General features: G+C 38.0%; 1 protein-coding gene across 1 annotated transcript in view; it reads right to left on the bottom strand.

Moving 5' to 3' along the window:
- Positions 1 to 13,915, bottom strand: part of AK9 (adenylate kinase 9) — a 56,753-nt gene that overhangs the window by 37,753 nt on the left and 5,085 nt on the right. The window contains exons 6-13 of the mRNA XM_030447961.1: positions 11,447 to 11,559; positions 7,629 to 7,823; positions 6,808 to 6,933; positions 5,231 to 5,305; positions 3,777 to 3,875; positions 2,349 to 2,488; positions 2,059 to 2,239; positions 1,458 to 1,602 (exon numbers count right to left, since the gene is read on the bottom strand). Of these exons, the coding sequence (XP_030303821.1) occupies positions 1,458 to 1,602; positions 2,059 to 2,239; positions 2,349 to 2,488; positions 3,777 to 3,875; positions 5,231 to 5,305; positions 6,808 to 6,933; positions 7,629 to 7,823; positions 11,447 to 11,559 (1,074 nt within the window). The remainder of the gene's footprint in view (positions 1 to 1,457; positions 1,603 to 2,058; positions 2,240 to 2,348; positions 2,489 to 3,776; positions 3,876 to 5,230; positions 5,306 to 6,807; positions 6,934 to 7,628; positions 7,824 to 11,446; positions 11,560 to 13,915) is intronic.

The raw sequence follows: 13,915 nt of genomic DNA, 5'->3' as shown, positions 1-13,915 counted from the left end.
CTATACTGAAACCATCAAGTGTTCACCCTATGAGATCACAAGACAGTTAATCTGAAAATGCTCCATGCATGACACCAACATTGAGATCTTAGCACCAACTGTTTCCACCTCCTGACTATGACAGTAGAGAGGAACTCTGCAGACTTCTGTGTAGCTTCTTCGCCTCACTTCTACCCTTGAATGGTGTTTGGAAACACTCAGGACTCAGCAAGGGGGCCACTTAACTGATTAAATTGATATATGTCTTTCACATAATTACAGTTCTTGTCTGCAATTCTCTCAAAAGGTGGATTTCACGATGTAATCAACTAGATAAATTAATTAGAAATAGGAAATACTTTCTGGGATAGTTACTTCTAAATCCAGAGTCAAGCTTTCAGAAATAGCTTCCCTTTAAGAAGCATTTTTCTACTTTTTATGACAATTTACATCCTTCATCTATTTGTAGTTTTGCATCAAAATTGCTTGAGTTCTCCAAGATTACTGATTACAATTAAGTTCTCATTAATCCTAGTAGGATTGCACATACTCATGCTCAAAAGTATTTACCCAGCCATAACACCAGAACATAAGTTACATTAAGAGCTGTTTAATGGTTTTAGTTTCAGTGTCATAGTTCACCATTATTCTTGCTGCAACGCCTATGGTCTTTGTATCACTATAAGCACCTGAGAAATACACAGAAATATATTCGTGTTAAATATGTGTCTGCCCATGAGTAAAGTCAAATATGGTAATTCCTTGCTTAGTTGAATAAGGCAAAATGCCTTGGTTGTTTGTCTGAGCCATAACTAGAGCTAACTGGAAAAGGCAATCCCAATTCCATGAAAAACTTCACTTCCAAAAGAAATAGTTTTGAAAAAATGCCCACACTGAATTTCCTGCATAAAGGAAAGGAAAATTTTGTTTAAAATATATTAAAAGAGTATGTTATTTTCAAAATGCTTTCTAAATTCATCAAGCTGCAGACATCTGGGCAGCTTAGGAAGTCTAAATGTGACAAGAGCTGGAGAGCCTTGTTAATGTGCCATCTAAGACAGCACACTTAGAAAGCTGCTCCAACGTGGAAAATCTGTAGATTCTGGGTTCACATCGGCCTAGTTGAAAAGCTGCTTTCTTGAAGAAAACTGCAATTTTGCAGAGATTTAACTTGTCAGAAAGCCATCCAAATGGAAAGTTTCCAACCAGTATTAGAACCAATTTCTTCTTTCAAAAAGAGCTCAAAGAACACTTTTTTATGTACTCTGGCAGTCAGCTTCAGAGGATTTACATGTAGTATAAAAAATAGTGAATTCTACTCTGCTATTCGCTTCACTGCGTGTTCCTTTACTTCATATTTAAGGCACAACTGTAACAACTACTGTAATATTTTATAAGTCAAAGTGACAGCAATTGCTTCAGTTACGTAGCCTAAAGCAAATAAGAAACTTTCAAACACCATAGTACAGCTTATTCACCTGATTCTGTGGACTGTTCTTCAAGTTCCAACCTATTTTTCACTGCACTTATTGCCTTTTCTACTGCATCCCTTCGCACTTTCTCAAGGTTTTCTTCTCTTGATTCTTCCATATGGGGTTGAATGAGTTTGGCCATATCAAGGACCTAGTGAAATGATTTGAAAACCACAAAATATCACAGAAGAGAAATACAGCATCTGACTTCTATATATCCATCTTCTATACAGGGAAATTAGTTTGGAAAAGCTCTGCAAATTTCAGAAAAAATTACATATAATTCAAGTGCAGGGGTTTTTTGTGGGAAAAAATTTCTAATTTGCATTTACATTTAATTATTCTAGATACAGGAGTTATTCATAATATTCTTATGTTAAGACAAATAACTGATACATAAATATTTGTCTTACATAAAGAGTAAGTAAAGGTATTTTTTAAACTTAGCTACTTTAATGCAAGTTAATTTCACTAAGTCACTATGTTTCTTCTGTAATCTGTATGTTTGCAATATGTACCTTAATAACACAAGAGAAATAAGAATGTGCTTAACTGATTTCCAAGCCTCAGCTGATCCCCTTGCTACATAAGCCATTCATAAACCTACCTCTCCTTTGTATTTCTCTGCAATGAGGTTACAAATAGTTGTTTTTCCAGAGAATGGGGGACCAAATACCAGTACTTTACAAGGAGGAAGTGGCATTGGTGGTAACAGATAAGGTCGTGGATTTGACATAAATGTCTTCAGTGCCTCTGGGGATGACAGTAAATACATTTTACCTAGAAAACTGAGAGCAAGAAGAGAAGCAAACAGATATAAACATATATGTATATCGTATATATAGACAGATACAGTTATCTTATAAATAAAAATAAGAAATGTCAAATTCTGCTAACCTGACAGCCAATTGTGGGTTTCCCATTACAATATCACCTTCCTTTAGGGCCACAGGACATGCATTCCCCCACCTGCTTCTACGCCATCTGTATCTGTGTGCTAGTAGTTTGTAGGATGACAAAGCCCGGAAAAGTTCATCCTGTTTATTAAAGCATATATAATTTTTGTCTGAAATTACAAACGTGTGCCTTGTTCTTAGCCTTTTTAAAAATATTGTTGCAAAATAAGCAAACCTTAAAAGAAAATAACATCAAGCTTTTTAGAATGTTTTTTTTTAATTACATATTTCAGCATGCCCACATTTTTCTGCTCTGCACATTCTATACCCTAATCTCAAAAAAGCACACAGCAGAATTGGAAAAGTTTCAGAAAAAGGTAATATGACTGATGGATCACACAAACATATTTCCACGTATAAAGCAAAAATATTAAATAGACTGAGACTGTTCAGCCCAGGAACAAGACTGCTACATAAGAACAAGACAAAAATCTGAAATAATGAGTTATTTGAGGGCAGATACAAAGAACAAAGATATTTACTGACTTTTGCATATCAAAAACTTGTTGATATGCAACCACTTTAACACAAAGGGAAGCAACTGCCTGTAACATCCAGTTAAGCTGCAGAACTGCCTGCCTCAGATACAGTGAATGCTAAAAGCTTACACACAGATTAACACAAACACAGACTAACTAAATAATAAATACAGATGACCTCTGACAGAGGAAGAATCACACTTCTGGTTTTGTAAGGGACTCAGACATGTGAAAGGCAAAGTGTTTATCTGACAATGTATAGTGGGGTCTCCCAGCTACAGCATTTTCCTATATTCAGTTCTGTTTTAGGAATAGGAAAAATGACTGCAAGTGACTATAGGTGAAGACGCTTATGCAAATACTTCCATTTTTCAGTTTTATTTGGAAAGGACACAAATTATAATTGTCATGGTCCACAAAAATTCAGCCCTAACTTTTCTTGTTTTAATCAATTAAAAGATTTACAATATATGTGATTTTAGCTATGCTAAATTTGTATTAGCATGATATTTCTAATTCAAGAAAAGAGTAAAAACTGTGCTAAGAGATCGTTGCTGAGATTGCTTTCCTTTAGCTAAAGCTTCTTTATTTTCTTCCAAAGGAATTCTTTCTTCCTCTGTTGCTAAAATAAATGTTTCGTTCAAAATTATATTCTAATCACCTAACTTTTTTTTAATGACAAAATTTTCTCTTTTCATACTATTTTAAATGGATTTCAGTCCCTCAATAATCTTAAATTCACATTTCTGTTAGATCAAGGCTAAAAAAATGCCCCTATTGCATGGTAAAACAAATCTGTTGTGAAAAAAAAAAGTCAGAAGCTTATAGCAAAAATTAAAAATAACTTAATAATTATAAGAGTTAATCACATTTTAGAAAAGCCCACTTACACTTTTCAGTCTCTCCAGTGTTTCTTCTTCCTCACTGTCAAGTCTAGTTATGGGAGCTCCATTTGGAATACCCAGAGATTGAAGCTGAGCTACCAGTGACTGTAGAGAAAATGACTATTGACTTAGTAGCAATCAAAACTGCTTTTTTCAACCAGAAGGATTCCCAAAGCATTTTTTAAATTGTAACTTCCTATTTATATAACTGCTACATACAAACCAAGGACCAATTTCTAGCTTGGAGCTGAGTTTTAACGAGAGACTTGGTAGATAAATGCAGTGCAAAATGCTGAATCACAGCCTCTGCATCTCCTAATTATGCTGTGAATCCCAAGCCTTCTAAAAGAGTAGGCTGTTAAGGATTCTTTGCCACAAAGCAGTGGAAGCATCCAGATAAGATGAAGCTGAAAAGAAGGAAAATCTTTTGGAGATGAGATTATGCACACTTCAAAGTAATACAGATTTGGGTAATTTATTTTAAAAGATACTTAAGCCAGATGTCTGCCAATGAGAGTCAGATTATATTCAATTTAATTTAAGTATTTTTTTAGTCTAATCTTGCATGAATGCAAATGTTCATTAAATGACAAAGCAAACTTTGCCATGTTTGGATTCATTTCGTAATAGGTCTTTGCCTTACTTAAAGGTAAAATGGTTGGAATCATTACAGAACTTGATTGTATCTACCATAAGTCTTCTGTTGTAATGTTCACAAACATAATAAATAAAAAAAATAAATAAGGAAATTTTATGTTCCACTTCTGCAAAATTAGTGGTTATTTTTCCCCATAGGAGTGCTCTTGATAGTAAATTTAAGCATAAATTGAAATAATACTTACAGAATTATAACTGATTGAATTTGTTTCAAAAACCAGAGATGAAACTGCAAGAGCAGTTTATTTCTCTTCAAATGTTATCATTGTAGCATTTTAAAAGGGAGAATGAGTTGCTATATTATAAGCTAAAAATATAAACACAGGCACTCAGCAAATTGCCAAATGGAAAAGAATGAAATTTCTTCTATTACACTATAAAAAATACCAAAGTTCAATAAAATTCAGTCATTATTTTAGACATCAGCTCCAAAAAAAGCCAATTTTTATATAAGTCCTACTGAAAATGTTCAATTTCTCATATTAATGATAGTTTACACTAATACACAAAACAAAGCAGTAAAACCAGAAGGATATAGTACAAAAGAGTTTATAGTTTGCCTGAAAGTATTCTCCTGTAACATCTAAGTACACCTAGGTGCAGTGTAGTGAATCTTAAAATTGTTTTAATAGAGCAACAAGAGCAAGCACCTCAAAGGTCCAGGTCATGTTTTCTAATAGTAATTACATTAGTTTTACAGATAACTTAAAAGTTTGCCAACAACTTAATAAAGAAAACAATGCACAGAGTTGATAAATTATTCTCTAATGGAGGTTAATTAAGTTGCTGCATAGCTAGCTTACTGCAAAGAGAACATCTGGTTGCTGATTTCCATCCAGTTCAATGAGATATTGACTATCCTGTTCAGCCATCCAGTCCTGTTTAAGAACAAAGACATACTTGTTAATTGAGTATAGTTAACTAGATAATGGCATTCAATTTATTCTGTTCCTGTTCATATCAAAAACTGGAGTCCTGTGGAGTTCAGCAAAACCAAGATTCATGGTACTGATGACTTATAAAATCTTCCAAAAATAAAAAATTGGAGTTACAGTGGGTTCAGAAAACAGATTAGATATCCTACCTCAGATGCAAGAGAGATACAAAGAATCAAGATGCAGTAATGTCTTGGGTATGACTTCAACTTCTAATTGTCTAAGTACCGTAATTCTCTGCTGGAAAATTGTGACAACGTCAATTAACAGATTGCTTGGAAATACCAGCCATGAGACTAATGTTTTAAATTTGGTCATGACTTCAAATACCTGTAAAATTTGAACAAAATATTTTTCTAATTTTCAGTTCCCCATTCACAATTAAGATATTACACTACAATAGACACCCTGTACCCATTGTTAATGTCTCCATCTGAGGACTGGAAACACCCCATTCCTGCCAGATGTTGGTCTAACCCCACAAATGAAAAAGCCTAACGAAGGAAACTTTACAGCTTCCCTGGTAATCTGTTCCAGTTCTTCACTACACTTATGGTCAGAATTCATTTCCTTGCATCAAGCCCAAGTCTTCTGTATTGTAACTTAAATTATTTGTCCAATCTTTGGTAGATATAGATAACAATTAATGACTGCCTGTACTTGGCACTGGTGAGGCTGCACCTTGACTGCTGTGTTCAGTGGCCTCCCACTACAAGAACATCATGGTGCTGGAGCAAGTCCAGAGAAGGGCAACAAAGCTGGTGAAGGGTCTGGAGAACAAGTCTTCTGAGGGCCATCTGAGGAACTAGACTTATTTGGCCTGGAGAAAAGAAGGCTGAGGAGAGACGTGGTTGCTCTCAAAAGCTATCTGAAAGGAAGTTGTAGCGAGGTGGATGCTGGTCTCTTCTCTCAAGTTATAAGTGATAGGATGAGAGGAAATGGCCTCAAGTTGTGACAATGTCACAGCTGCAAGAAATTAAGTAGGTAATAAAGAAAACTGATGAGCTAATTTCTGGGTGTATAAATCTGTAGGCAGTGAAGCAGCTGAGGAAGGGAATTTATTGGAGTGGAAGGCAATGTATCCAAAGAGCGGATTTCTTATAGGATTGCATGCAAGAATGGAGTCTGGTAATGGTGATGATACATTCAGCTCTACAAATAATTCCCTTCCTAGGTAAAGGAATGGCGATGGAAGGCACAGTTTAATTTTTAAAACTCTAAATGGATTATTTTATCTTGACTGCAGAGTAGAAGAAACACCTACAGATGACAACTTTTTATCATTGATTTCAGTATGAATTTCAGAACCAGGAGATGTGCCTTGTGCTCACCTCCACACAACGTATCTCAAAAAAAAAAAAAAAAAAAAAAAAAAAAAAAAAAAAAGCAAGATGTTTTTTAAAGTTTTTTGTTACACACAATCATATTATTTTGCTTTTTCTTACTTCTAAAGGACGAAGCAGTATGTCTTTGTATGTTCTAACTCTTTCCTCTGCATTGTGAAGAGTATCTTCAGGCCTCCACACTAATTGCTGCAAAAATTCCGGCGTCATAAGTGGGTCTTTGGCACTCTGAAGAATGAAAAGTCAGATATTTCAAGATACAGAAATAATGTACTAAATTATGTTTTGTCTGTACTCAAAGGTAAGTAAAGTATCTTTCCAGAGTATTGCTCTGAGCCAAATGATTGCTAAACCTGATTTTATCCTGATGAAGTGTGGTTTCTGCAAACTGAGAGGAACGGGCCTAGAACCTGCATTGATAAGTCTCTGGCGTTCATTTTAAATTAGAACAATTTAACCTGAATTCAAAATTAATACCTTCATGAGAAAAAAGAAAATCCATTTGTAGTAGTCTAAGACCAAAACCAGAAAATAAGATAGTATCCCACAAATACTAGTAAAACTTGCCACAATAAATAAAAATTCAGAACTCTTTTATTTGCTTAGACCAAGAAATAGTATAGGGTCACCAGCCTCCTGATACACCCTTTTAACCCAAGACAGGAAAAAGTTCAGTGATATCTGGGTTAGAGACTGAATTAAGGTTCAGTTATGCAATAATCACCATCTGCTACCCATTAAACCTATTAAGTATTATGAAGTATCATCCCACAACTCTTAAAGAAAAACAGAAACTGAATTAAGATAAGACTTCATAAAAATTAATAGTATAGCATGCTCATATTTTAGTATATCAGAACTTGTTCTGCTTTTTCTAGAGTATGTTAGAATACTTTGCACTGCCAGAAATGAGGAACATTTACCTCTTCTTCCTGCTCTTCATCTTCTTCTTCTTCTTCTTCTTCTTCTTCATGGTCCTCTTCATTCTGCTCTTTCTCTTTCTCTTCTTTGTGCTTTTTAATAATGTTAGGATCCCACTGCTCCCTTTGGTATATCTGCCCTGAATCAGGGTGTTGCCTTTGTCCTGATATTCTTTGGCATAAGTCAAAGTCTGGACACTGGCAAGGAATAATTAAGAGGAAATAATGTGTTCATTATGCTGCTGTATTTCCCTGAAACTGCAGAATGCTGTGATAGGAGTTGGTTCAGCCAATGTTTGAATTCATATACTTCTTCTCCAGTACCATTCTGAGCAAGCAGAAAATTTTAAAAAGCAGACAATGTTAAAGAAAAAACTTAAACACCTGCACAGTTTTTCCCCATCAGCATTTTATATTCCATATCAGGAGCACAGCCTGTACTTGAGCATATTCTACCTTGTACTATAACAAGTATAGGCATAGTTTATGGATAAAAGTATTTTGCAGACAAGCTTGTGATTGCTCTTGCTATTAATACAAAAGTTATAAAAAGGTCCCAGTTGAGTGGAGCTTAACAAATATGATGCTCATCTACAATGATCCAGAAGGAGGATCTGGGGAACTATGGGCCTGTCAGTCTGACTTAAGTGCTGTGGAAGTTTATGGAGAAAATCATCTTGAGTGCTATCATGCAGCATGTGCAGGACAAGAAGGTGACGAGGACCTGTCAGCAAGGTTTAATGAAAGGTGGGTCCTGCCTGACTAACCTGACCTCTTTCTATGAGAAGGTGACCCACCCAGAGGATAGGAGAAAGGCTGTAGGTAATTGTCCACCTACATTTTAGTAAAGCCTTTGACAGTGCTTCCCACAGCATTGTCCTGGAGAAACTGGCTGCTCATGGCTTGGATGGGTGTATGCTTTGCTGAGTAAAAAACTGTCTGGGTGACTGGGCCCAAAGAGTTGTGGTGAATGGAGTTACACCCAGCTGGTGGCCTGTGACAAGTGGTGTTTCCCAGGGCTTAGTGTTGGGTCTGGGTTTTCTTTAACTTTATTAATGATGTGGATGAAGGGATCAAATGCCCCCTCAGTAGGTTTTCTGTGACACCAGTTTGGGCTGGTGTATTGACCTGCCTGTGGGTAGGAAGGATGTGCAGAGGGACCTGGACAAGCTGGATTGATAGGATGAAGCCAACCATATGAGGTTCAACAGGGCCAAATGCTGGGTCCTGCACTTGGGTCACAACAATCCCATGCAATGCTACAGACTTGGAGAAGAGTGGCTGGAAAGCTTCCTGGCAGAAAAGAACCTGGGTGTGTAGATGGACAGCTGGATGAACATGAGCCAGCAGTGTGCCCAAGAGTGCATCCTGGCTTGTATCAGAAATAGTGTGGCCAACAGGAGCAGGGAAGTGATTGTCTCCCCTCACATGGCACTGATGAAGCCACACTTTGAATAATGTGTTCAATTTTGGGCCCTTCACCACAGGGTCACTGAGATGCTGGAGCAAGTCCAAAGAAGAGGAATAAAGTTGATGAAGGGTATAGAGCATGAGGCTGAGGAGGAGAAGCAGAGGGCTGTGGCTTTGTTTACTCTGTGGAAAAGGAGGCCAAGGGGACACCTTATAGCTCCAGGGGAGGTTTAGATTGGATATTAGGAAAAAATGTCTTCACTGAAAGGGTTGTCAGGCACTGGAACAGCCTGTCCAGGGAAGTGAAGTCATAATACCTGGAGGTTTTTAAAAGACATGTAAATGCAGCACTTAGGTAAATGGTTCAGTGATGGATTTGGCAGTGTTAAGTTTACTGATGGACTCAATGATCTTAATTGTCTTTACCAAACTCAGTTTTTCTATTAATTTAAGATTAAGTCAATTTTACTAGTTGTCTCTGACCTCTCAGAACTCTCCCATTAACCAAAAGAATAGTGCCATTGCCTCAGATGCTCAAGTTCAGCAGTCTGGAGAAACAAAAAGCTGTTTGGATCTCTGTAATCACTCAGCACAGAAGAGGGGAGTAGAATGGGAGATGCTGCCTGAATGTTCACTCACTATGATCATAGTTACTAAAACTTCTACCTGACCTGTACTAAATTGTACTTTCGTTGATACAGACTTGGTATACTGAGATCTTCAATAGGTCTTAAGATGGGTATCTTAAAATTCTACTGGGAAATAGAGGGAAGGCACAATAAGCAATAAATAGGAATACTTCCTTTCTAAATCTATAGCACCTACACTTCAAACATATATGAAAAAGCTAAGATAATGGGAAAATATTTTATTATTAATGTAAAACTGTTACAAAAAAAGATAATAGATTTTGACAAAATAAATTTTTTTGTGTTGCACTGTAAGCAGTACACACACTACACTCATTTTGAGGTAACATTGCTAGCAGTAGGCACATTACATTGATTTCCAGAGGCACCCCTTGAAGTATTAAAATACTTCAGGAAATTTCTGTATTTCCATGGTGCCTCATGCTGCTAATATGACTGCTATATGGCAGCACATTTTGAAATAGGAAAGGAGACATTTGATCAGATATGTTTTTTTTAAAGGTACATCCTTTGATCCTTTTTGGTCCTTTTTCTTGGAGAGACAAGTATCTCTAAATTGGTCTGCTAATAACAGTATTTGTTACTCCCAGAGTTAACAAAAAATCTTCCATCTTTCTTTCTGATGTAATGAAAATGGTTATAATTCTGACATATTTGTGAAAATAGCTTGAACACAATGAAATCAAAGGCAAAATTATTAATTTGACTTTGGGGGAAAGATATTTAATGATCATTCAGTCCCTGCCTGCTTCCTGGAGGAAGAGAGTGAGGAATTCTTGCTTCCTTCTAATTAGTATCACTTTCTATTTGTACTGTTGCACATGAAACTATACAACACACATTCTCAAGAACTGCAATCTCTCAATATCTGGTACTTTAAAAAAAATCAATTTTCTGTAGCTGAAAAAAATTAAAGCTGCCTGAAAAAGCAGCACAAAAATAAGTTTCTCTGGTGTTTTAAAATATTTCCATAAGCACAGAAAAAAAAAGGCTTGAAGGAGAGGAGGCATTCATAAATTTTCATTATGCATTGCAAAACAAAGTATGCATTGTCTCAAAAGTATGTAATTAAAGGCAGACTTAAATCTGACAAAGTTACCTTGGCAATTTCTTCCTGAAATATGTGCATGGCAAGTGTACATGTATGCAAAACCCCATAATAATAGTTATTAATTATTAAAAGGGCTTTTTCCCTGAAAACCTGTATATTTTAACTGGCATGAGTACAAAGACTGCAACTACCACCGAGGTTCTAAGAAATGTTCACGATTTTACAATGCTTATACTGGAGCTATTTAATTATACAAGTATAATTCCACTCCAATATGAAGTATAGCAATCTGTAGCAAGACGAACCTCTTTTAGGGTACGGCGCTTCAAGGTCCAACCAGGTGTTCCAGCAGAGACTCACGAACAGTGCTCCAAGCCTATAGCCCTCAGGGTTGACCAGCCTGGATCGGTGCTGTTGCTCTGAGAGCAACTGATCACTCTGCCAGCTAGCTCAGGACTGAGCTGAGCCTGTGTCTCAGGCCTCACCTTTTATTGGCCCCCTGGTCCTGCTCATGCGCAGTGGGGGCCCACCCTAATCAGGCACAGGTGGGCTTGACACAAGCTCATGCTCACTCCCTGGCAATTAGGGGCACCTGGTTGCCTTGTTACACTACAGCAATCTATTATTCCCCAATAAATACTGTTCTCAAATGCACATGAGTCTACAAATAATTAGGACGATGTCTAGCAAGTTTCTGAAGATGACATTACCTTAATATTAATCAGGAAATCCGGCTTGAATTTTAGATTTTTTATTTTCTCTATTTGCTGATAAACAGTCATGTATTCCTCTGAGAGACAAGGAAATCCACTGAGAATATAACCTGTGAAATACATTTTAATAAATACTTTTTTTAGGAGGCTATGCCAAATATAGGACTAGTTATACTCCTTTAAACAATGTATCTATTTAGTGGCACAATTTTAAGCCACATACATGACATAATATTTTTTAAATTGTGTACCTACACCTACTTCAGATGAAACACATGCAATAAAGTGTGTTTTCAGCTTAATGTAGGACTCTCAAAGTTTAACTCATGTAAGTAAAGGAAATACATAGACACTAAACACCACAGTCAGACCACCTGCTCCATGTGCCTATCTCAGGCATTGTAGCACCTAAAAGGTACCAAGCTTTTAGTAACCATTTTTTCCACTAAAAGACATTGTAAAAGGCATTGCAAAAAGTAGCTACTCTATGATACAAAGCATTTAAAGTAGGAATCTAGGCCTTTTAAACAGCCTTTAAAAGTCTCTGCTTTTATGGACAGTAAATGGAGTCCGAGCTCCTCTCAGAAGGAGGCACTATGCACACAGCATGGATATGGAGGCACCTAAGCAGTCATTCACTCAGGATTCCCAAATCACTCTGGCAAACAGACACTGACTACATACGACAAGCATGGAATTAATAATACCCTTTCCCAGTATCAGAGTGCTCAGCCTCACAGATGAACTCGTGGTTTCAGGCTCCTAGGAGAGTGCTGTAACTACTAATGGCTTCGTGCGGTGCACTAAGAACTACTGTATAGCAAGGAAACCAACATTCATCAAGCCAGAATGAGAGAATAAAGAAAAATCATATCGATTTTTTAATCTTAATAATGAGTATATTCCCTTAGAGAAACTATGTGTGCTCCAAAATGCCTAGAATGATATATAACATTTGAATGCAAGCCTATGCAGCACAAAAACATACAGCAGCCTTGGCAAGAGGTGTTAGGACTGAAGACTTCTTCTCCAGGGAACTACTGTCCATAGGTGCAAAATTTATACCAGAGTGTAAGCAAGAGAGAGCATAATGTATAGTCATTCATCTAGGAAATGAAAATCCTGGATTCTAAGATGATGATACATTTAGAGAATTCTAACTGATAGTGACATGTGGGGAGCTGGCACAGCCTCTGCTAATCAGCACATCTCAGATACCAGCAGCTGATATAAGAGGAATGGGAGTGTAACATGGGAAAAGAATCCCAAACTGTTTGCCTCCAAACCAACAATGTTGTGGAGAGACTAACGATGTGCCGGGTCCTGCACTTTGGCCACAACAACCCCATGCAGCGCTCCAGGCTGGGCACAGAGTGGCTGAGAGCAGCCAGGCAGAAAGGGATCTGGGAGTCTGGATTGACAGGAAGCTGAACATGAGCCAGCAGTGTGCCCAGGTAGCCAAGAAGGCCAATGGCATCCTGGCCTGTATCAGGAACAGCGTGGCCAGCAGGTCCAGGGAAGGGATTCTGCCCCTGTACTCAGCGCTGGTGAGGCCACACCTCGAGTACTGTGACCAGTTCTGGGCCCCTCGGTTTAGGAAAGATATCGCGGTCCTGGAGCGGGTCCAAAAGAGGGCAACCAGGCTGGTGAAGGGACTCGAGCACAGACCCTATGAGGAGAGGCTGAGGGAGCTGGGGGTGTTCGGGCTGGAGAAGAGGTGGCTCAGGGGAGACCTCATCACTCTCTACAACTCCCTGAAAGGAGGGTGTAGCCAGGGGGGAGTTGGTCTCTTTTCCCAGGCAACTCTCAGCAAGACAAGAGGGCACGGTCTTAAGTTGTGCCGGGGGAAGTTTAGGTTGGACATTAGAAAGAATTTCTTTACCGAGAGGGTGATCAGGCATTGGAATGGGCTGCCCAGGGAAGTAGTGGATTCTCCATCCCTGGAGATATTTAAAAAGAGACTGGATGTGGCACTCAGTGCCATGGTCTGGTAACGGTAGTGGATCAAGGGTTGGACTTGATGATCTCTGAGGTCCCTTCCAACCCAGCCAATTCTATGATTCTATGATTCTATGAATGATGAACTCACCAAAGGCAACCATCAACCAGTTCAAATATTAACCAGGGAGTTACCAAGAAATTTTTGAGGAAAGAAGCAACCATCTTGAAAAGAAGCACTAAAATTTGTGACTGGGGGAAGAGACCTTAGAGTGAGAACAATATAAAAGAGCAGCACTCTAACCACATTTGATGTGCCAGCACTACAGCTTTCTGTCTGAGGCCTGACAGAGCATCCACCCTGTTGGATGCTGTGAGTAACCTGCATTTCAACTGCTGGACTGACAAACAGGGTTAAACACATGTTGACCCACACCTCGAGTTTCACGTACATGAGCTTTCTCACAGGTTTGCAGATTGGGAGACTGTAAGAAATGGCACACTCAGGCAAAGCAGGAGCACCCACAA

Source organism: Calypte anna, chromosome 3 (assembly GCF_003957555.1).
Source record: "Calypte anna isolate BGI_N300 chromosome 3, bCalAnn1_v1.p, whole genome shotgun sequence".
Taxonomy (NCBI): domain Eukaryota; kingdom Metazoa; phylum Chordata; class Aves; order Apodiformes; family Trochilidae; genus Calypte; species Calypte anna.
Note: the sequence above shows the minus strand (reverse complement) of the source record. Positions and strands in the feature narration are given on the sequence as shown.